General features: G+C 41.1%; 2 protein-coding genes and 1 long non-coding RNA gene across 4 annotated transcripts; 1 reads left to right on the forward strand and 2 right to left on the reverse strand.

Annotated features, from left to right (window-relative positions):
- Nucleotides 1-272: 272 nt before the first annotated feature.
- Nucleotides 273-4057, reverse strand: LOC119120781 (ammonium transporter Rh type C). The gene is made up of 11 exons (XM_037247989.1): nucleotides 3774-4057; nucleotides 3240-3432; nucleotides 2853-3003; nucleotides 2599-2746; nucleotides 2354-2520; nucleotides 2149-2286; nucleotides 1587-1723; nucleotides 1347-1471; nucleotides 1070-1143; nucleotides 864-943; nucleotides 273-782 (listed from the first exon to the last, which is right to left on the reverse strand). Exons 1-11 carry the CDS (start codon nucleotides 3988-3990, stop codon nucleotides 749-751), a joined length of 1464 nt encoding a protein of 487 aa, XP_037103884.1. The 5' UTR covers nucleotides 3991-4057; the 3' UTR covers nucleotides 273-748.
- A 5442-nt stretch (nucleotides 4058-9499) lies between these two features.
- fes (FES proto-oncogene, tyrosine kinase) lies at nucleotides 9500-22276 on the reverse strand. 2 transcript variants are annotated; one of them, XM_037248467.1, is made up of 18 exons: nucleotides 21869-22276; nucleotides 21500-21673; nucleotides 20172-20268; nucleotides 19095-19278; nucleotides 18433-18570; nucleotides 18173-18292; nucleotides 17933-18055; nucleotides 16641-16827; nucleotides 16240-16311; nucleotides 15062-15250; nucleotides 14828-14950; nucleotides 14675-14728; nucleotides 13245-13363; nucleotides 13054-13148; nucleotides 12649-12772; nucleotides 12222-12379; nucleotides 10786-10908; nucleotides 9500-10669 (listed from the first exon to the last, which is right to left on the reverse strand). In XM_037248467.1, exons 1-18 carry the CDS (start codon nucleotides 22256-22258, stop codon nucleotides 10527-10529), a joined length of 2613 nt encoding a protein of 870 aa, XP_037104362.1. In that variant the 5' UTR covers nucleotides 22259-22276; the 3' UTR covers nucleotides 9500-10526. The 2 variants fall into 2 exon arrangements, with proteins under 2 accessions (XP_037104362.1, XP_037104361.1); XM_037248466.1 differs by having other exon boundaries at nucleotides 16632-16827.
- On the forward strand, nucleotides 21629-22592 carry LOC119121074. The gene is made up of 2 exons (XR_005097613.1): nucleotides 21629-21710; nucleotides 21907-22592. It is a non-coding gene; the product is annotated as an uncharacterized LOC119121074 (long non-coding RNA).
- The last annotated feature ends 473 nt before the right edge of the window (nucleotides 22593-23065 follow it).

Consider the following 23065-nt stretch of genomic DNA (forward strand, 5'->3'; position numbering starts at 1 on the left):
CCCATCAGGACATTCACTGTGACACGCAGCATATGTCCTCCCTGTGCATTGAGTTCATTAAGTCACACTCCAATGGTCAGGAAATGACCCCACTGACTGACCCTTGTTACCATCGCAATCAAGGCAGCAGCAGAGACCGCAAGCAGTGACCTCCAGAAGATGTTTTTTAACGAGGAAAATAGCACTTGTTGGGCTTGCAGTAATTATATAATTAAGTAGAATTTAAGGAATGTCTCAACTTCTACCACATTTTTTGTATGAGCAATAAAAAAAATAATGTGACATCTTTAATTTGAAATTTCAAGTGATTCAAGAATTTGAAACAGAAGAATAATACAACACTATTTGTACAATAATTGAGCACACACTGTCACACATAATCACTAAAACTTGAGCCACCATAACAACAAGTAGATGGGACAATTTGACTGATAGGAACTGCAAGGAACAATTTAACTGTACACTTCTTACAAACATCTTCAATTCTTTTGAAAAAACGCTACAATTTACAAATGCATATATCATAATATTTTGAACGAATACAGTCTGATTGACACACTCACACACGAGGATTTCAGAATTCTTCTCACGGTCATAAAAGATGAGAGATGCAACACATGGAAGTAATTCATTACAGAAGTTACGCTTTCGAAACTCTGACGGATGTTCCTTAGTCTGAACCAATTGTGTCTATCTTTCCAATTTGTTTATTGTGCTGTCAAGCCCTTTGGGATCATCCACTGTGTGTCTAGCTCTGCTCCACAGAGAAGTTGGATTCAGATCTGCAACAACAAAAAAGGAAGACACATATAATCAAATTTCCTTTGACGAAGGCAGCTCAAAATTTAGAGGAGTGACTTTACAGGTCTTGGTGCTTTTCGATCATGTGGTTGTTATACTCCAGCACCGGATGGATGCTCTCCTCCTCCTCCTCCTCGGGGACCTGCGAGCCCCCAACACACAAACAAGCTCAACATCAGCAGCATTTTTCCCAGAGCAACACCACAGCGTCGCACCAGAGTCGCTCACGCAGCATGAGCGCCATCTGGCGGTAAGGAAGCGCACTCACCTCCCAGTAGACTTCATCGTCGAAGCAGTTGTCATCAGCAGGGTCGCCCCAAATTGGGATCCTGAGGATGAGACCTAGAAAGAACAAAATGCAGTCCTTCAGCATGTTGCGTGCACCTATATTTTTTTTCTACTATACTACTGTAATCTAACTTTGGTCACGATGGTGGTACTGTACTCGGAGATGATTTTTTTTTTTCCAGGAGGCTTCTTGGTGTAAAAAAGTTTTCAAACCACTGCATTAGACTACTTCATGTACTGTATCGAGTCCAACTCACCGACAAGCCCTCCTCCTACGAGTCCAAAAGCGATAGCAACACACGTGCCAGCAGCCTGGAAGCCACCTTGCGTGCCCACAGATCTGCCAGCAAACTCGCCTTCAAAGTCAAATGTGTCGATCAATCTGGAGAAAAGCAAAGTCACGTTTAGCCTCGTAAAGCTTCCATCACGCACGGCTATTTTTTGTCTATGCCAGACATTGAGTCAGTGACAGATGTGTGAGTGTGCAAGTAGCCTACCCCTGTGCGCTGTAGACACTTTCAGTGGCTGCAGCAGCAACAATTGCGCCAGTAAAGCCACCAAGCATGCCCGGAACAGCATGCAGGTTGTGCACACCACATGTATCCTGCAGCTTCAGGTATTTTTCAAGGAAGGGCTGAGGATGATACAGTACGCTTTGTTATTCCTACATTTGAACTTTTTTTATTAACGATCATGTGCAAGTTTTTTATGGAAGCAAATTCCCGCAAAATAAAAATCTGTCTGAAAGGTACATTTATCAGTTTGTTTTTATTTTCAATTGATTGTATATTCCCATATATCCAACTTCTAACCAATAAATTTAGTGCGATAGTAACACTACCGCAAAAAAGTCCAGCTACCATTGACGACAGATTTTCAAAATTGCATGCCGTTATTAATATCACGTTTGAGAATAGCGTGTATGCTGCGTATGCGTGTGTACATGTGGGAGGGTGATTAGCTACATTCCGATCTGGCTCCCGGTTTTAAAGCTGCAAACTCCCCCAATGAAGGCATGAACATGTCATGTTGAATTTGGAGGCGAGGCGGCAAACTCACCGTGATGAAAAGGTATCCGAAAGTCGAGATGATGCCAGTGAGGAAGCCCACAATGAGCGCTCCGTACGGCATGATCATGAACTCAGCTGCAGTTCCCATAGCGACGCCGCCAGCCAAAGTGGCGTTCTGGATATGCACCTATCAGATGGAAGGTTACATGAGTCATGACTTCCTCACGTGTTGTTTTTCAACTCCTGAAGCTTACCATGTCTAGTTTGCCTTTCTTTTGCGACGCGCTCGATATGGCGACGGTGGTGAGGACGGATGACGCCAGGGCGATGTATGTGTTGATGGCTGTTCTGTGCTGACCGGCGCCGTGATCTGTGATGGCCGAGTTGAAACTGGGCCAGAACATCCACAGGAACAATGTACCTGTGAGACGGGACAAATCGAACGTCAGCCGCCGGCTGGCACCTTGAAATGGCGTCCGCGTGAGCAAATGACTTGTACCGATCATGGCAAACACATCCGAGTGGTACACCGATCCATTCAGCTGTTTGCTTAGTTTAAGTTTTGGTCGGTACAGCACCCAGGAGATGGCCAGACCGTAATATCCCCCGAAGGCGTGAATCACCATGGAGCCCCCAGCATCTCTGCACTGTTCAAAATATTTCCGTCAGCACTATGACTCTTCAAATGATCTTTCTTTGAAAAGAATGTTACGAAAGGCCCTCAAGCGTCACATAATTGTCCTGAAGACTTACGTGCAGGAGGTCAAGGATGATGTACTCCTCTACGGCAAAGAGCGTGACACCAAACAAGGTGAAAACCAACGTCTGGACAGGACTGACTTTACCCAGCAAGGCACCGTAGGCAATCAGAGAGCCGGCGCAGCAAAAGTCGGCATTGATCAAACTGTTAGAAACATTGAGAAAAAGAGAAAAACAAAAATCAACAAGTCACCTCATATTATTAGAGTTGCCAAACTTGAAAGTGTGGTTTTCAAACTGACTACAAGATTCCTCTCTGGACTATGAACAGAATGAGACACATGACAGAAGCAATTTCACATAATTATGGTGGAGTTAAAAAAGCTTGAGTTCAAAGAAAAGCAAGTCAAAGCTCTTCCTTGTCAAAAGCATTCCTCTCACCTCTCTACTCCGATGGTAATTTTTCCGGTATTTGGGTCCAGGGCATGGAACCAGCCCTGCATGAGGAGAGCCCACTGCAGGCCAAAGGCGGCAATCAGGAAGTTGAAGCCCACTCCACCAAAGCTGTAACGCTTCAGGAAGGTCATCAGGAAACCGAATCCGACAAAGATCATGACGTGGACGTCCTGGAAACCTACAAATGCAAACACGTCGTCCATGTTGAATTTTTTTACTTTTCAATGTATCTTATTATTATTATTGGCAGAAACATGGAATCATGTGAATTACCTAGTTTCCACCAACAAATAATAATAATGATAATTATACATTTATAAAATATGATAAAAAAAAAACTTTCCCCCACATTTTTTAAAATTCAATTTAAGAATCTATCATATTTTGTCCCCTATTGTGAAACACTTGGAATTCCTTTGACAACCCGGCATTTTTTTTCTCTTCTTTTCTATTATTATGCAGTGCAAAACAATGTCCAAACCATTTTCTTTGCAATGATATTTTTAAAAAGACACTTACTGGGATATCTGAAGTAGAAGTCATTCTCAATATCGCTGGTGATGTTATTTTCCGCTTTGAATTCCTCCCAGTGAGCGTCTGACTCGTCATCGTAGCGGATGAACACTCCAAAGAGGATAACCATCGCAATCTGCCACACGAAGCAGACAGCGGGCAGGCTGACCCGCACGTTGGTGTTCTTTCGGACATTGCAGATGGCCTCGCAGCAGTTCCCCATGGTGACCCGACCTGATGATGCTGGCTCAGCTGGTGCCTGAGATGCAGTTGCATGGTGGCCCGTATATTTATAAAGAGACCTGAGGAGGGGGTGTGTCCTGCTTCTTGAAAACACATGGACAGGTGCACACCTCACCTGGGAGCAACATTCCTAACAAGAACAGGGTGCTCAGCAGGACTGGCTCAAATTAACACCACCTACAGACAATTTATTTTACGATGATGATAGAACTTTATTCATCCCGCAGCGGGGAAATTCACTTGTCACAGCAGCGCATAAGAGTGCAAGAATAATACGAGTGCAAGAATAAAACAAGTGCCAGAATTACAAAAAAAGGGTAAATAACTTACCGTAATTATGGACCTTCATACGTAAAGTTTGCATCTATTACTGTATGCAAGGATAACACAGTAACATCACAGAAATTATGGAAAGAGTTTCCACATGATCAAATGGTTTTTATCAAGCATTTCTGTGGGTCTTTTTTAAATGTACTTGGGTTGGTCAATGTAATTTAATGCACGCGCTGCCAACCTATCTTGCTCCACTTGCTCGGTGACCGCCCGAGCACCCGCTGGGCCCGCTACGTCAACACTCTTCAGATGACTCCCAAGTGGCGTATTGTGGTTAATTTAACTAAATTACTAGGGTTGGGTTCACTTTCCTTTGCTTGACTTGAATAAATCTAATTGAATGTATTTACCAAGAGCACTCACATGGAGACGATCCAAACACCCCAGAGGTAGGCCAGAGCCTGGCTTTGAAGCCACAACCTCGAAGGTTTTACATCACGTGGAATGACTTTCAAGCATAGAAACATGATTTCCTCGTGTTATTTCAACGTCAATGAAACTATTGCATAAAGTCAATACAATTTCATGCCAATTCCACTTGATTGAACGGTTTTCACACCACAAATGTGAAATTAGTGATTCCCAATCAAGTTAGTTGGAAGTAAATGAAACAGGCAGCCGGTGTTTTTGTCTATGTATAATTGAAAAGTTTCACGTAGTCATTCAGCATTTTCTTTGGATCGGCCTGGTATTTAATTATACCTATTATAGAAAGGAATTTACGTAATGACTTCCTCATGTGATGTAAAGTCTATTCACGTGTTTACTGGCTGTTTGTGTCTTCACTACTATTCCAACAAAAGGGGCTGTTGGGCAACATCACAATGTCGAGATTACACATCAAGCACTTGTCACATGCTGGAGAACCTGGTTTTGTTTGTGACTTTCCAGATTCCAGATCCTATCTGTTTCCTTCATGCGCTCATTTGTCAATTCAATACACAAGACGTGTCTCTGAGAAGATTAAACCTTCAGATCAGGTGACTTTGAACACTTATTTCTACATTATTACAATTTCTATTAGAAATGCACACATGGTAAAGTGGCGAGGCAGATGAAACCACTGAATCGTTACTGCCCTGAGGTGCCTTTGAGACTTTCCTATCTCCAAAAGGACCAGTTGTTCACAAGCCAGGATGGGCCAAGGTTCAAGGTTCTTATACAACAACTGTCCAACATTTCTCCAATATACAACTGCAAGTAATTTAGGGATTTCATCATCTATCATCCAGAATACTACTTTCAGAGAATCTGTAGAAAGTGTCTAGGGGTGGCCCACTGCCGTCCCTGCCCACCACATAGATCCGCCTCTGCTGGCCGTAAATCCATCAAGTCTTGGGGTTGTTCAGGCAAATCCTTTTGTTCTTTGCCAACAAGTGTCAATAAGTCGCAAATCCTTACATGTCTGCATTGTGTCACATGCTGAGAGGTTAGCGCAATAAGAAAATAGCACGAGTAGCAGACTTGGGCTTAAAATGTTTGTCCAATGACTCAACGTTGCTTAAAACAACAAGAGGAATGAGCCTCCAATGCAGGAACGCAGCAGAGTGGATTATACATACAAACACCGAAGTTTGAATGGGTTCAAGTTGAGGCCCTCGAGTACCTCGAGAACAAAGTCATCCAAGCACTATTTGACGGACTTTGAGCATTATCCAGTCTCTACTTCAGATATTATCTTGGTTTGCACTTTTTTGGAGAAACATGAAAGGCTGCTCTGAAAAAAAATCAACAAGACACCCCCATGTACTAAATTCAAAGGCTTATTTTTTTTCATGATATTGATGTACTAAAATCATGACGCTACATCAATACAAGCTCCCAAGAGAGACGGCGACAAGATTAAACTTTGGAAATCAGACGCGAAATGAGTGCGACTCAGATTGGTCGACATTCCCATCACAGTAAACAACAACCTTTAGAATCCATAACAGACAACAATAAGAACCAAGAACTTTTTGAAAAAGGGAGGGCCTCAGCAGGCATGAAAACTATTCACGCTAATAGATGTGCAAATGATATAAAGTCACCTTCAAATATTTCACCTGGCTTGGTGTCTTTGCACATGTGACAGTGGGGCTGTATGGAGGTTTCAGATGTTATCTTAAGTTGTACATTCCACACTTCTCCTCCATCACATGGCTTTTGCATGGGCTGGGGAACGATGCCTCTAGAGATATTAGCAGCGCCTATCAATCAGCGTGCAAGACACACCCCAGTGAAATTCAGCAATTACGAAAACAAAGCATGTCCGTTCCTTTGCTACTGCATTTGAGTGTCGGGTGTTGTCATGATTTATGACGATAACCATCATCATGGGGCCTCAGTCGCGTCGCTACCAAAGTGTCACATGGACTGCAGTGGAATTTCGACGGTCTCCAATAATGGGAGAAACTTTCTTCATGCACCTGAGACATGCGGCCTCAAAGACCTCTCTGGGACTTTAAAGTATTTTTTAAATGAGAGTGGGATAAGTTAATTCTGAAAAACAGCATTGTCACAGAACGTTTGCGCTTGTTCTTAAATATTCCCTCTGAAAATGAACGCAAGCGAGCTGGCATTATTTCACAGCTAATCTGACACCGGAAACTAGACAGGTGGTTCTGATGTAGAAATGATCTTAAAAGCGTAGTTCATCAAACGACTGCGGCCTATTGATTAAAATGAAGGCACTGAGGCGCTTCAGTTATTATAAGCGTCCCGACAAGAGTGACTAAGCAAACTGAAATTTGAAAAGGAACATTGCTGGCAGATGCCAGAGAGATACGAGAACGACAGGCAGATGTCTCTGAGCTCAGCGAGGATGATGTGACTTGAAGATAACCTTAGTCAGGATCAGAATATGAGAGCTTTGTGGTGTCACGTGGTCTAGCACTCGCACAAAAACACGCGTACACACACGAATGCACACAGCCTCATGTTTGTCAGGACCAAACACAGGTGACCCTCTCGCCGTTATTGTTATTCTTTTTCTCAGCTAAACAATTAGGAAAATGCCATTGCGATACATGGATTTTGTCATATCTTATATATGAATGTTTATGTATACATATATATTTAGACATGTGTATATGACTATTTAAAAAAACAAAATTCTGATCAAAAAATGTTTATCTTATTTCTGATTTGTTTAGACTTAGACCTAGCAATAATTCCACTTCAAATACTACAAATAACATTGAAAATATGACACTGTATTTAGTCAATGACTTTTTATGGATTTGAAATAGAACAAATCACATGTTAAGATTTTATTGACGTGATTTATGGTTAACTGTCACTCAATTTTGTACTTAATTTTGAGATGTAATTCCACTTTAGGCCTGTAGGTGGTGGCACATAACTGTTTAACAAGCATTTGAGAGAAGAAGAAAATAAGGATGCCAGCTTCATTTTGATGGAGTTTGTTTGTTTGAGTGCTTCAGTCATATTCAGTCTTGCTTTTTACATTGGAAAGCAAGAGCAGGAAATTAATTTTACAATGTACATCTTTGGGTACGATTGTGAGATGATAAATTAAATGTTCATTCAGATTTTTTTTTTTACTGTAAACACCACAATATTTATGTCTTAACCATTCCTTTTCTTGTTCTCTCTCTCTCTCTCTCTCTCTCTCTCTCTCTCTCTCTCTCTCTCTCTCTCTCTCTCTCTCTCTCTCTCTCTCTCTCTCTCTCTCTCTCTCTCTCTCTCTCTCTCTCTCTCTCTCTCTCTCTCTCTCTCTCTCTCTCTCTCTCTCTCTCTCTCTCTCTCTCTCTCTCTCTCTCTCTCTCTCTCTCTCTCTCTCTCTCTCTCTCTCTCTCTCTCTCTCTCTCTCTCTCTCTCTCTCTCTCTCTCTCTCTCTCTCTCTCTCTCTCTCTCTCTCTCTCTCTCTCTCTCTCTCTCTCTCTCTCTCTCTCTCTCTCTCTCTCTCTCTCTCTCTCTCTCTCTCTCTCTCTCTCTCTCTCTCTCTCTCTCAATATGTTACACATTTTTGAATGATTTTGTATTATTTTGAAGTTTGTTTCAAAAAATAAGAACCTTGACTAAAACTTAATAAAAAAACATGCCTAAGGTGTGCATATGTAGTATTTAAAATAAAATAAATACCCCCTAGGCAGAAATATTGTACAAACATTGTTAAAATATAGCAACAACTGTAATAACAATTGTGGGGGGGGAAGAATCTGCACTCCACCTGGGCTGAAAACACTGAACCAAGATTTAGTGGTGGTTTATTGTACATTTTGTATAATCCTGCTAACTAATGGCAGGACATGACAAAATACACCAATCAAAACAGCATAATTGCAATGTATAATAAAGTGGAGTTAACTTGTAAAAATCTGTCTTGCAGCACACTATGATGCTATTTGTGTTTTGTCATTTTTATCCTGACAAATGGTGACTTACATGCCCAAGCTTACAGTCTAGGTTGAAGAAAATAAACAAAAGAGACCACTTGAGTTCAGCGGCCGAGCAGATGCAGCCGGTGTCAATTACAAGAAGGATTGTGAAACCACTTAAGTGTAAGCTGGAAAGTAAAAACAATGTCTGACAGCCATGGTGATGGATGGCCGACAAGCGTCACACCCACCTCAACACATCCAATTATTTTACAATAAGTGTTTAGATGAAGACGTTGTTGCCGCCTAGCCGGTTTGTCATGCTTGAATCGCAGTTCTTCTTCTTCCTATTTATTTATTCATTTATTTATTTGCTTTAACGTTAACAAGCATTCATGTTTGAAATGAACACAAGCAACAGTTTGGCAGAAACTCAAAAAAAACAAAAAAAAACTGGTACACATGTAGCCTACAATTAGATTTGTGTGAGGTTGAGTTTGTCATTTTAATTAGTATTTATGTTGACTGAGGTTTTGTTTGAATAAAAATGAAATGTTATGGTCAAAATTGGGTGACGCTTATTTTCATGCTATTTATTTCTTTTTGTCAATACCTTTACAGAGTGACAAGCTGAATGTGATTTTAGTTACTCTGGCGTTTATATTGGTTGAAGTTGATAAGAGAAAGTCTTTTTCACACAGCAACTCGGATGAAAAACGAAATGTTTTCATTCCATTTGGGATTAAATTTGCCGAAACAATTTAAATCTCTTCATCGCTGAAATACAAAAGGGATAATCCTCGGCTATGGCACCAAACCAGGTGGACAAAGAGCAGAACGTTCATGTTTTTTCAGAAGCAAACAATGCTCCTTCATAACATGCCATGGGTGTAGGTGGTGTCACACAGCAGAGTCTGTGGCACAATTTTCCCAGCAAGGTGGTGAAGGGTGCTGTGCTGTGCTGTGCTGTTAGTCTCCAAAAATGTCAAATGGCATTTTCTCAAGTTTAACGTTGACTTTACGAGGGAAGGACTCATTGGCACTCAAAAGTATGCAGCCTCTTAAAGTTAGCTGAAGCACACCCATAAGTCATTACTTGGCACAGCAAGTGCATATTAAAACATTGTTTTGCGGTGTGAATATGGAATCGCAAACACATGGGGATGTTTCAATATACTGCTTTTCAGGATTTATTCACTCCAACAGAAAACATCAAGAATTCAAATCTTCTGGTTTGCCCTTGCTGCACCTCTACAATGCATCAGGGTAAAGTCCATTTATTTAAGACACAATTATAAATGTTAGGTTTTACCATGTATGTCTAAATATATATGACTCTTTTTTTAATATAATAATTATTGAATAGTCAAGACTGTTTTGATTTTATTTTTAAATAAAAACATCCTTAAAACAACAACCACTCAATACAATTGCCACTTTTATGTTGGGCGGAATTGTCACGTCTGCTAAACGTAACAAAGGAACTTGTAATCTAACTTGGCCCTTTTTAAAGACAAGTACTAAGTTACTTTTATAAAAAAAAGTCATCAGTAAAGTAACTAAGTTGCTATTTCAAGTTAACTGTGGCAACACTGTTTGCAACAAATTGTGAAGCAACTGTTCACTGGTTCTGTTTTAGTATTTTCTTTTTTGAGGAAACTACTCATTTCTGCCTGATATCAAGAAAAAAACTCATCAGCTCATCAATGGTTCTACATTGCACGTGTATAAAAATCTTAATGTCATTTTAAAAAAAAAAAGATTTAATTTTGTTTGAGTATTATTTCAAGATATGGTTTTGGGGCTGCTGCCATTTGTTTGTTTTTACTGAGACACACAACAGGCAAAGACTCGATTTGTTTTATGCCTTATTCTTCCAGACGTCAATTAGATCTGCCCTCAGTTTTTGAAAAGATGGTCTATTTTGGGGGTCATGCTGCCAGCAGCAATTCATAAGCTTGGACACTTCCAGCGGGCAATCATGTGGAGCCGGCATACGGTAGCCTGAAATACATTTGACACAAGATTGGAAAAATGTCGTGCAGAACCTTTTCCGTTTTTTCTTTTTTTTTTTTAAGGCATTGAAGGTCATTTTCAGGGATTGACTACTGTGTCTTTACCTTTCTCCACTTCAACTCTGACCTGTTGGTTGCTCATGCTGGTGTAAGGGATCGTTCCCATGGAGAAGACCTCCCACAGCAGCACACCAAAGCTCCACACGTCACTCTCTGTGGTATAACGACCTGCAAATAAGCAGTAGGGGGCAGTGTTGGTAAAGGAAAGTTTCTCAGTCAAACAATAGCAGAGTCTGCTATGGCTGATTATCATATCATATCATATCATATCATATCATATTATAGCAGTCACACTATACGTATAATTCATTTGTCAACCATAAGTCATAAAGGTAGGTCACTGCTGGGTCACTGGAGATGCAAAGGAAATACACTCCGAAATACACAATGTAAACAGGTAAAGGCTCATTGGCACTCATCCATTTAATAATCACGCTAATTACGCATCTTTGGCATCTCATCTTCCAACCGACCATTCTACAGAAAAAGTTTGGCTCGCATTCTGGATGGGTAGGGCTGCTATTATAGAGCTGTCAAAAGTAATCAACAACTAATTAACAACGAATCAATTATCAAATCAACCGAGTAATTGTTCAGAGAGATTTTCAACCTAAAATTCTCCAAATCCTCTAATGCCAGCCCCTCAGTTTGTCATTCAAGAAGACAGACTGATTGAGAAAGAGAGAAAAGGCAATAGTGACCTGTGATGAATAACAAAATCGACTTTGACTCAAATATGATCATATTATAGTCGACTACAAACAAACTTTAGTCATTTAACTAGTATGAAGTCATCCAATACTCAGAGAATCACAACCAAAGTCACTTATCCAGCAGGAGAGACCTGGCCCCAAAGAAAGACAAGTTCCTAGGTCATTTGCAAATACCAGCCCCCATAGGGTCTTCTTTCAGCTGTGAAGTACTACCAAGATAAGTGCAGGAAACAAGTCCTCCCTATGGAGCATTCATTTTAGCATTCACTGAAAAATACTAGGAAGGGCTCATTTATGCTCAGAAACACACACAGGTCCATTGTATATTTTTGTCTAGGGGAAGATTGGAAAAGCGGCTGTGTAAGCTAGCATTGATGACATGCCTTGAGGTGATGAAGTGCCTCGAGATCCCGACCGCTGGCCCCATTAGTAGGTTACCTCCGATTTTAAATAAGATCATATCGATACCTCAAGTCTTGGACGGCAAACTGTTTTGTTTTTTCCACGCTACTAGTGTATTCCCCCCTGTGTTTAGGCCTAGTTCAAAAACTGTGTCTTACTAGTTCCACTAGTTGTAGGTGTCCAGAAATGTCATACAGCAGTGCAGTGGAAGGAGGCGTAGTGGAAAAAGAAATACTCGTAAGATGGTGGATTATCTTACTAATGAGGACAAATAGTAGAACATGGACCTTAGGCTGGTTATGGGGGTTATTGAAGAAATGTTCAAACAGCTTGCCATAGAAAATCCATCCTTATTGTGTACAATACCGTAGTTCAGTGCTTCGGGAGCCGTCCATTTGATTGGAATCTGTCTGAGGCCGCCCTCCGCTGAGTAGATGCCATCGTCCCGCTGCCGCGACATTCCAAAATCACTGATCTTGACGACGTGCTGCTCAGTCACCAGACAGTTTCGGGCTGCCAGATCTCTGGAAAGAAACAAGACAGATGTGAGCAGTTGTTTACACACCAGATGATGGCCAAACACAAAATGAGGGAAGGATTCAGTAGAGCGGGCGCTTGCGTTGTGTCACACATAACACTCCACTCGTGAGCTAGTTCAACATTTATTTTTTTTTAAATCATCATCATGTAAGAATTTTTCACATTTGATTTGTGGCGGTTTTCAAGCCATGCAACTTCATTTAATTGGACCACAAACAAGACTTCAGAATTTTCCAAATGTAGCATGTATTACCTGTGAATGCATTTCCTTTTCTCCAGGTACTCCATGCCGGCTGCAACATTTTCTGTCATTCTGATGAGCATCTTAATGGGTTGACTTGGGCCATCCTGACGCAAGAAGGACAGGAAATCTCCACCTTGTCAATTCGTGCACAAAAATGCTATCAGTTCAGTTGAGAGACATTACAAAGTGGTGAAACAGGAAAGGTGAAACAAACTAGCAAAGCAGACTAATATTAGTCCCTGTATTGCAGTTTATCACTCGCACCCCTGCAAAATCGTCATGATTTTTATGGGTTTAAGTTTGGCCGTATTGTAATAATGTCAGAATGTAAAGTTTAGTTATATGGTACTTTTCAGACACTTTTTACACAATTTCCAACTAAATCAAGCCCACCAAATAATTCATGCTGCATACCTTTGACAAGCTCCATTATAATGTAAATGGGCTGTTTCTGAGTGCACACGCCGATCAGTTTCACAATGTTGGGATGGTCGTACTGCTTTAGGATCCTGCATAACATGGGAACAGGATGATGCGAGGTTAATGTGTGTGTGGGGGGGCGGGGCTGAAGTCTGATGTGCACGTGAGCATCTAGTTTTGCTAACCTGGCCTCCATCAGGAATTTATTCTTGTGTTCTGGTGCCAGGTTCTCCTTGCAAGTCTTTACTGCCACAGGGGTGTTGTCACAGCGCAGAGTCCCACTGTACACCTCACCAAAGTTACCCTGTTTAGTCCATTAAAAAAAAACAACAACACTATCATCATCCACATAATTACCCAGACCTGCAAATTTGATTGTGCTATTTTTTAACCGAGTTTGAAGACACAGTTGATTTAATTGCAAGATTGATTATTCGTTAATGTGTTCAACTTGAAATAGCAACTGCCATAACATTATGCAATCGTTTGCAAAGTGGTAAGAATAAACAGGCACGGAGATGAGGTAATATTTTGTAAAGTCTGAGAAAGGGAAGGTGCCAAATACATTAAGTTACTCAACAGTTGGAAGAGGTTCAGGTTCACTAACATGACACCATTTAAATGGCTTGCATTAAACAAGTGTAACGAGTATGATTTATTTTGTGCCACACAAACTTGTGCCACGCCGGTTGCATTTGATGAGGCAATTAATCAGCGCGGTGCTCGTAGATGAACGGAGCATTCCGCCACCTACTGCACAGCTGCTTTGACTTCTTAGAATGTACGTAGATTTAATTAAGACACACGCTTAACAAAAACATAGATTTATGATGAGTGTTTTTGACAATTAAAGAAGTCAGAATCAGAATTTTTGTGTGTTATAACGTTGAATAGCTGACTTGCTGTGTTCAAAGGGGATATAATAATATTCTTGTTTTTATTTGATTTGATGATTTGACAGGGACAGCGTACATCAATGAACATTTCAGTAGATGCGCCAGAATTACCCAAAGGGGTATTTTTCATCAGTAGCCCCTTTTATATCCTGCACTGGCTAACATTGTTACATTATTAAAAAGTAGATATCATTTGGCATCCAAGGCATGAAAGCTATGATTCCACTGCTTTTTGTGTTTTTAATTATATCGCTTCAATCTCGGCATCAAGGTACTTGCAGGTAGTGTACCAAAGTCATCATTTTGATAGAAATCAAGTGTTGCTTACAGCTAATTATGGTGAGATATCTTTACCATTGTCTTCACACATCATTAATAATTAACAAGATATAATTAAAGGTAGTTTGGGCAAAAACTGGCAGCCCTTTGCAAATATGAGTACCCTAGACATACAGTAGCTCTCGATTTCGAAAAATGTTCTAAACTTGTATCCATAAGTGTGTGTCATTGTTTTGTTTAATTTAGCGGCAAGTCCAGGTTGTGTTTCCTGTCTCACCAAAAATCATGTGGAATTCAGCTCACTCAAAACGCTGAACAGAATAATTGGTAGAAAATGAACATGCATCGAAAATATGAGTATTCAAAAAAATCTCCCCTAATTCTTCCAATTAAAATCTTCATTTGGAAGTAAACATGGCAATATAGTCAATCTTACCCACCCGTCCGATGAGGTTCCCTAATAAAACACCATCATGTTCCAGGACCCATTTGTCCTATAAAATGAGAAAAAGCGAGACAGCCGTTTAGCGGGTCCTACTTTGTCCTAATGGACGAGCTAAGTGAGTGATCACATGGAGCAAGTGATGCGGTACCTTGAGCACAGGTTTCCTCAGCTGTATATCACACTTGCGGGTGATATGCTGTCGGGAGGAGAGCATCTGATGGATCAGATGCGGGATGCTGCAGAAGCTCTCCCCGTCCAGGCGGTACTCATTCTTCATCACATCCCAAAGCATCCACAGAGGTGATAAAGCAGACAAAAGATACTTGGGAGTGCAATTGCCAAAGATGTTGCGAGGGCGTCAGCTTCAGGCAGCTACCCTTACGTTTATGTTCTGAATGAGGAAATGCTTCCAGGAGCCCTCCCAGTGGACAGAGAGGACATAACCCTGCCTTTCTTGACTCTTCCTCACCAAGAAATCTCCATTACATTGCAGTAGTTGCTGAACCTCCAGCCTGGGAATAGCTCCGTGGTACCAGTCCTGCTGCTCCAGAGGACGATCCACCTCCTGGAGCTGGAGCACAGAGGAGGAAGAAAGCAAAGGGGACACAGCTGGTGGGATTCTGAGGAACACCAATGAAGATCCTTGGCAAGGGTTGCGTTTTGGGTTGTGTGGTGTTACCTCTGCCAAGTGACAAAAACATTTTTTTTTGCTATGTGAAACATGCTCATAAGGATCGGACCATATGCACTTAAATATAATTCCTTGGCCCATTTCTACCACTACAAGGCGATTATGGGAAAAAATCGTTTGCTCTCGCTGCCTCAGTGTCATCATCTCTGCTTCAAATGCAGTACAGCTAGGTCAATATCATCATAAAGTTCCTTTGTGGACCTCATCAGGATCACTCAGTCAACATGAAATAGAATAATCAAACTGAGAGGTCATATTAAATGGAGACAAATATTTACTACCTATAAACATTTATGATCTGGTAAATGTGCTTACTTTGCACTTTTTGTTAATTGGATGGACTTAGATCCCCTTACATTGCGAATTCCGAGTTTGTAGTCCTGCTATTTTGCAGACGTTTTCGTCCAATTGTGTTGTTTATTTTGGGTACAATTCCTCTGTCAAACTCTAGGTGGTGGCACTCTATTTTATTTAATACATATTTCAAAAGAAAAATGAAAATGGGAAGTAGCTGAAGATCAGTTTAATCTTTCCAGGAAGACATTATTGAATGTCAAAGATGCTTTTTACACCTAAGGTTCATTTTCATCTTTGGGAAAGATTGTTTTTGGGAGGTGATAGATATTTTTGTTGGTTTGGAAAGAACAAGATCATTTTACTGTACACATGATTTCAGTACCTTTTACGACTCTTTGTTCAATACTTTTGCCTTAACCATTGCCCCAGCTCGCTCTCAATAAAGTCAATGTTTTGAAATGTTTTAAAGAATGTTTAACTGTGGTCTGAGGACATAACCCCACCGACCTGATTTTTGGCGAATGACAGCATGTGCAAAGGACAATCACTTTCTCGTTTTGTGTTTAACCTACGTCATTTTTGGCTCGAAACAAACTCTTTATGATCTCATTTCCGAAAAGCTTGAATGTTGACTGGTTGTGGTCCTGAAAAACAAATAAAGAGCAAAGCATGCAGGTTAGTGAAATCCCAATTTATGAATTATTCATTTTTTTCCAAAAGTCCCAGGTGGCCCCTTTGCGAAATTAATTGCCCTGCACTAAAGAGTGACAGACATCCAAACTGAAATAACCAAACATCATTTATACTCACTTGAGCGCGACTACATCCCTCAAGTGCATTTATTGCCATCAAAGACATCAAACTAATAAGGCACATCAACATCTGGAAGGGGCTCAATCAAATCTATTTGAATGATAAATCCTGACATTTTTCGTCTAAGCGAGAAATTTGCTGAAGAACATACACTGCTTGTATTGGATGAAGGAGGAAGCATGTTGTTGTCCAGCTCCAGAGCAGGGGGCGGCTCTTGGGAACCCAGCTCCTCCAACGCGGTCTTCAGAATCAACCTCTGAACCTCAAGTTTGGCCCTCCTGCCTTGAGAGAGCGCTACCTGCTGCCGACACTCCTCCAGAGATCGTCTCTTGCTCATCTGGTACACCCTGTATGTGATTTTTTTTTTTTTTAATGCAGCACATCCATTGAATTGAAGCAATACCATTGTTTGTTTTTTAAAATTATATTTTGGAGCAAGCTAATGATGTAATGACTGCATCATTCTATAAAGTAATGCACATTATTTTTTTCTGATTAAATTGGACTAACTGAAAAACTGCAGTGAAAATAGAAGTAATGTGAGGGCGTGCGGCAACAACGATGCCAAGCTACCAGTCAACTGGAATGTGGAATGAGGGAATACATTCTCTTGCACAACAAGTGTATCTTTTTTTTTTTTTTTTTACATGAAGACAAAGTACGGAAGAGGATTAGGGCCAGTGAAGAAGAAAAAAACGAGGGGTGACAGAATTCTGACTTTAAAGTCAGAATTCTGACTTTATTCTCAGAATCACCCTTCGTTTTTTTTTTCTTCACTGGCCCTAATCCTCTTCCGTACAAAGCCAGGACCATTTGCGTGAATTGATTTTCGTAAACGCCACACTTATGCGTTCCTCCTCCACAAAGTTTCGTTACACTAAGCACCTTATGTGTCCACCTCCTCCAAACATAAACCTTCTCAGAGGAAATTCATCGTCAATTGGAAACAAGGTCGAATGAACCACACACTAGCGTAAGACTCTGCAGATGTCAATATGTTCTATTGACAAGTGGGATCAATAAAAGCTGCTCTAACTGCAGCCTCGCCAGCTCAACATTCCCGCACAATAATTTTCAAATGGAACTCAAGGATCTTGACTTATTATATGAGAGTCAGGCACAATAGAGTAAGTTCATGATAAGGCTGGCTTTGTTCAAAGTAGGATGAAGAGCACAGGTGTCAAACTCAAGGCCCAGAACTCCGTTGCGGCCCACCACATCCTTCTATGTGGCTGACAAACACAGTGCCTGTTTCATGTTTCTTGCTCAATGGATTTTTTTTTTTTTCCATAAACACAGGTCTGTTCTGGGAGCCAGTGTAAGGCACTACTGTACTTCATTATGTTCCAGAAATCACTGAGCTCATTGGACTCTATTGGTGGGCGGCGCAATGTGCATGGATTTGTCTTTACGGCTAGCAAAAGATGCAAGAATTCACTGCAGTCCACTCACCTCTGGCCCTTCTTGACCACTCCTCTCTCCTCCTCCAACTCCAGCTCTAGCTGTTCGACTGAAACCTGCTGGGAGCTCAGCGAGCAGCTCAGGTCCAGCAGCTCCTCCTCCACTGCGTTCTTCCTGTGGAGAGAAAAAATATTTACATTCACAGCGAAATCCATTTTGATGGGATTGTCAGACATTGCCATTTACACTTTAAATAGTTAGGTTCCATCTTGTGCATATGTGAGTATTTACTTGTGCTGGATGGTCTCCAATGTCAAGTCATTCAACTGGACTTGGAGAGGATCCAAGTTCTCTGTGGTCTCTAAAAGACTGCAGTCGAATTCCGCACAAGAAAGAACCTCCTCATCTGACCTGTAAAATAACAAACAGGTAAACACACACAGGTTCACATGATTATCGTTCTTGTCGGCCTTGTTTATGCGCCCGCTCGACCGACCTCTGAATGACAGGTGGTTGGGAGCGCAATTGAAAAAAGAATCCCCAGGCAGTACCTGTTCTTTTGGATGAAGCTCTCGTACTCCGTGAGAGGATCGATAGATGTAATAGCGGTGGACATCTCCCGGTGGATGTGCACCACTTCTCCATGAAGCAAGGAGGAAATGTCAAAATATTCCTGCAGGATCTCCTTTCTGCCAAAAAACATGGATTTTGATGCATGCCACAACCCCCCAACACTTGACACATAAACTCAAAAACATCTCACACACGTAAAATACCTTACACATACACTAAACTCTCACACACATTAAAAATCCTCCCATACTCACAAAATGCCTCTCAAAAATCTCATTATACAAACCTCTCACAAACTAAACCAACCTCACACTTATCTCCCTCCGCATAAATGCATCCAAAAACCCTTACCACACATCCAAAAATATTTCTTTTCAACAAAAACCCTCTTACACCACCCCCCCCCCCAAACTCTCACACAGAAGAACAAAGATTTGTATAAGTGAGATAATTCTGCAACTCAGAAATAGCATGAAAAGAAATGGAAAACTGAAAATGGCAGCCTTCTCAAATCTTGAATAGTGATTGGCAGTCCCTTCCGACCGCCTGTTGTGGTTTATGAAAGTGGAAGTATAGTCAGTTCCTCTCCAGACTGTAAATTTGTTGCAAGCAAGGCAGGAGAGAATAAGAACTATCTTACATGCTGAGCACCATCTCCTCCTGCAAAGCCTGCAGTGCGTTCAGCAGGGCCGGCTGGATGTGAATGTGGTGCTGCTGCTGGTAGACTTGAGCGGAACGCACTGACAGCACATACTCATTGTGTACTTGGTGGAGTTTCATCGTGGCCTTGACGTAGCGCTCCTTTGCTTTTTCACGCTCTTTATCTGAAAGCATACAAATATGGTGGTGCCTTGGGATTCATTGATTTGTTGCTATTTCTCGTTTCTCATTCTGTATTAACGTGAGATCCCACGTTGAGGACTTGATGAGGAAAGGGAGCAATATTGTTTGATAAATATGCGGTGTTCCCATTTTTGTCTCTTGTCTTGCATTTGTCAAAATAATCCCCCTAGTTACCGTTTAATGCGTGGCGCCATGTTGGAAACGGATGACAATCGTTTCATTGAGTGATACGCCAGATCGCTTGCCTAAGGACGGAAATCTGTTTTTTTAAAATCACTCGAGATGTCCCCCGGAACCACCCGGTCAGTCGATAACACCTGATTCGAATAAAACCTGAGATATTCTCGCAATTTTGCAGCGTCAATATTGACGGAAGATCTGTCAATCTGTCACTGATGACTCACTCTCTGTCTGTCGTTCTGTTCAATGTCCAAGGAATAAATAAATAAAGCTGAGTCCACATTGAACGGATGTCCAAGGAATAAATAAATAAATAAATAAATCAGGAGCCATATTGAACGGATGTCCTAAGAGCAAATAATAGATTATTACATACGAGTCCACGTTGAATCCCCACTCGGATTTATTTATCACACATGCGGGGCGGATGCGCTGCACCTATTTGAGTGATACAGAGAGAGTGACAGAAAATCTCCCTCTCTCAACCACCCACCCAAAAAGACTCAAAACATGAAAATGTTATTCGTGAGAGATTCTATTTTTATCTTGAAGCCTCTCTTTAATTTTTTTTTTTTAAATTTTCTACCAAAACGCTCCTTGCTGTGAAACAAGACGCTACCATTCAGTGTTTGTATGTCAACATGTGAGACATTGTGAATGTTAGGAGAAGTAAAGGCAAAGTAGAAGTGTTGACCTTTCATGGCATCCTGGAACTTCCTCTTTGCCTGAGCAGCATCTCTTGCTGCCTGCCTGTAGCTGCTCTTCAGCCTCTCCAGCTCTGTTTGGGTCACCTGCAGCACCAAACAATATCTTTTAAACACAGCAAGAAAACAGCATTAAGCACAATTCAATGAGAGCTGTATGTATGAGAATAATTTTCTTGGATGTATCGTAGTATTGTGAGTAGTTCATAGTTCTCTTCAGGTATGTCTGTTTCATGTTTTTATTAGTTTATTGTGTTTGTTTGCCCCTACTTGCCAAAGGTCAAGGGTGGTGTTTCTATTTTTTTAGGGGGTGAGCCAGACACAAATGATTGAAGTGCCAAAATTGTAACTAGCCAAAAAATGGTCTCACAGATGTGTGATGTGGTGTGGTCAAGAAAAATAATAGTGTTCATCTATTTGCATCGCTCTCCAGTCGCCAGCTATGCAAAATTGGATTTCGATTGAGACGTTTCTTACCAAATTTTTAAGACGGGTTTTCTGTCTGTGCGCTTCAGTGCATTGCCGTTAGGTTGGTGTAAAAAGGAGAACAGAAAGTGTGAGCGGGGGAATAAAAAGTGTAAAAATGTACTTAAAGCCAGATGTGGCACTGTACTGAAGTCGATTTTATACACTTAACCTTTGCTCAAGCCAAAGTATTACTTTACTGCTATCTAGTGGGGTATTGTTTTACGCTAGCGAATCCAGTTGATGAGCCTCATTTGAAGGTATTTGTCGTGTTGAATAATTTAACTACTTAATACAGTCATATATGTAACATAGGAAAATGATAGTACATGCTAGATGCATGGTGTTCATGCTTTGTGATCATCTTTGTTTTAAGTGCTTCGCCGCCAACTTGTGGCATGTGGATGCAATTACAAACCTTTTTTTAAAGAAAGACGGATAGATGGTATTGACAGATTTTCAATGTTTGGACTTGGTCCCGATTCTAGCAGTGGTTTACTGGATTGTTGCGCCACCTTATTCAAATAAAAGGTGATTGAAAAATCAAAACGTGCACTTCAACAGAGCGAGCGTGACTGTGACATAACACAGGAAGTGGACAATATTACACGGCGGTGGCTGTTTGGAATGAAATGTGAGCGATATGAGGAAATGCTCAGACCATCTGATAACAACTGGTATGTCTACTCATTTGCGATCACTTTGAATGTTTTGCGCAGGCCAAACTACAGGCAACTAACTCCCAAAGTCTACTAATGTCATCTGGATGGATATGCGTGTTTTAAAAATACTTGGGCAATAAGGAAAATTCCGATTCTGAGTGTGATACATGTGTTTGACTTGAGTCATCCACCTTGCTGAGCTCCTGCCTCAGGACGCTCCAATGCTCGGCGTAGGTTTTGCGGATCTGCTGTTTGTCTCGAATGAGCACCGTCAGTTTGCTGATGGGTCCGTTCAGCAGCTCTTCAGAACACCTCCTCATCATCTGGCTCAGAAGGTCTGTCTGAGACACAAGATTCCCCCAGGACTACAGGGCAGGGAATCAAGAGAAGGATAGATTTGAGGTACTTTTCAAACAGATTAAAAATTGCAGCATTCTTTCCGGGGTTATATTTTGCAGCATCACAGTGATTTATTTATTTTTAACTATGCTATAAGAATGTTTTTATGTGCGATATAGAGTGCTCGTTCCTAATAAAAAGAGACATTTGTGTGGTCTGACCTTGTTAATCTGGCTGACGTGATCAATTCCAGCGGCAGGCTGAGGCCGCTCCTGCTTGTCCACTATGACGGCCATGTGGTGCAGTTGAACCGCAAAGTCCCTGTTACCCTTGGCCCTCTGGCACATCCACTTCTTCATGGCCTCCATCATGAGAAGCTCAGAGTCCAGCAGCCTCAGCACAGCTACGTGAGCCCGGGGGCAGCGCAGGTCCTCCCCGAAGTCCATCTCGGGACTTTTAAGAGGAAAGTTTGAACCAGGATTGTATTCCGACACGAGCGTTGTGTTCTCCCCGCAAGTGAGACAGAAACAAAGTGCTGCATTGGTCAAAGATAAATTACTTCCCTGCCGCATTTTCATGTGAAGCAGCACTTCCTCATTTACAAGTCTCATTTTACTTTTGATTCAGAGGTGCTCAATACTTTCAGCTTCATCAAAAAACTTTGTTCAGCTTAATGGTAAAGAATAGAAATATAGGCGGGCTACTGAATGGCATCCGTGCCATGGTATTTTAACGTGGAAAATTTGAACAAACGGTGGCGCAACACATGTCGACAGATAATCTAACAGGAGTCACAGGCATGTATCCTCTGCAAAGAACTACTTCATAAGACGCAGCGTATTACTAAAGCAAAAACTGTGGCAAAAAGGGTTTGGTTATTTAAATTATATTTAACTGTCAATTTTTTTTTAAATTGTCAATAAACAAGACAAAAATGATTCTTTCCAAGAGACTGGACCGAATTAATGACATTTCTATTCATTTCATTGGGGAAAGACGTTTTGAGATGCTTGTATCACAAAGCACCACTAATTACTCGTAAAATATTTGAGCATCCTTAATCAGACCAAAGAAAGTTGGCTGATATGGCCGGGAGCACACGTTTACAAATGAGTTAAACATGACTTTTTATAGTTTTATTAACAGCTTGAGATGCTCAAGTCTTTTATTGAGAGGTATTGTTGCATAAAAACAATGGTTTGCTTTATTGCCCGGTGCAGAGCCACTCTCACTTCATTATTTGAATTTATGACACAGTCGGTGTAAAGTCATTGTCTTAATTACAGCAGCAATACATCAAATAGTCTCACTGGAGCGAATGAGGTGAATAATGCAGCATGTCGCAAGCTGTTTGGAGGGGGACAAAGATTTGCCGTTGAGATCATTTTGTACAAAATATAAGCGCAGCCAATATTTTT

Source organism: Syngnathus acus, chromosome 3 (genome assembly GCF_901709675.1).
Source record: "Syngnathus acus chromosome 3, fSynAcu1.2, whole genome shotgun sequence".
Classification (NCBI taxonomy): domain Eukaryota; kingdom Metazoa; phylum Chordata; class Actinopteri; order Syngnathiformes; family Syngnathidae; genus Syngnathus; species Syngnathus acus.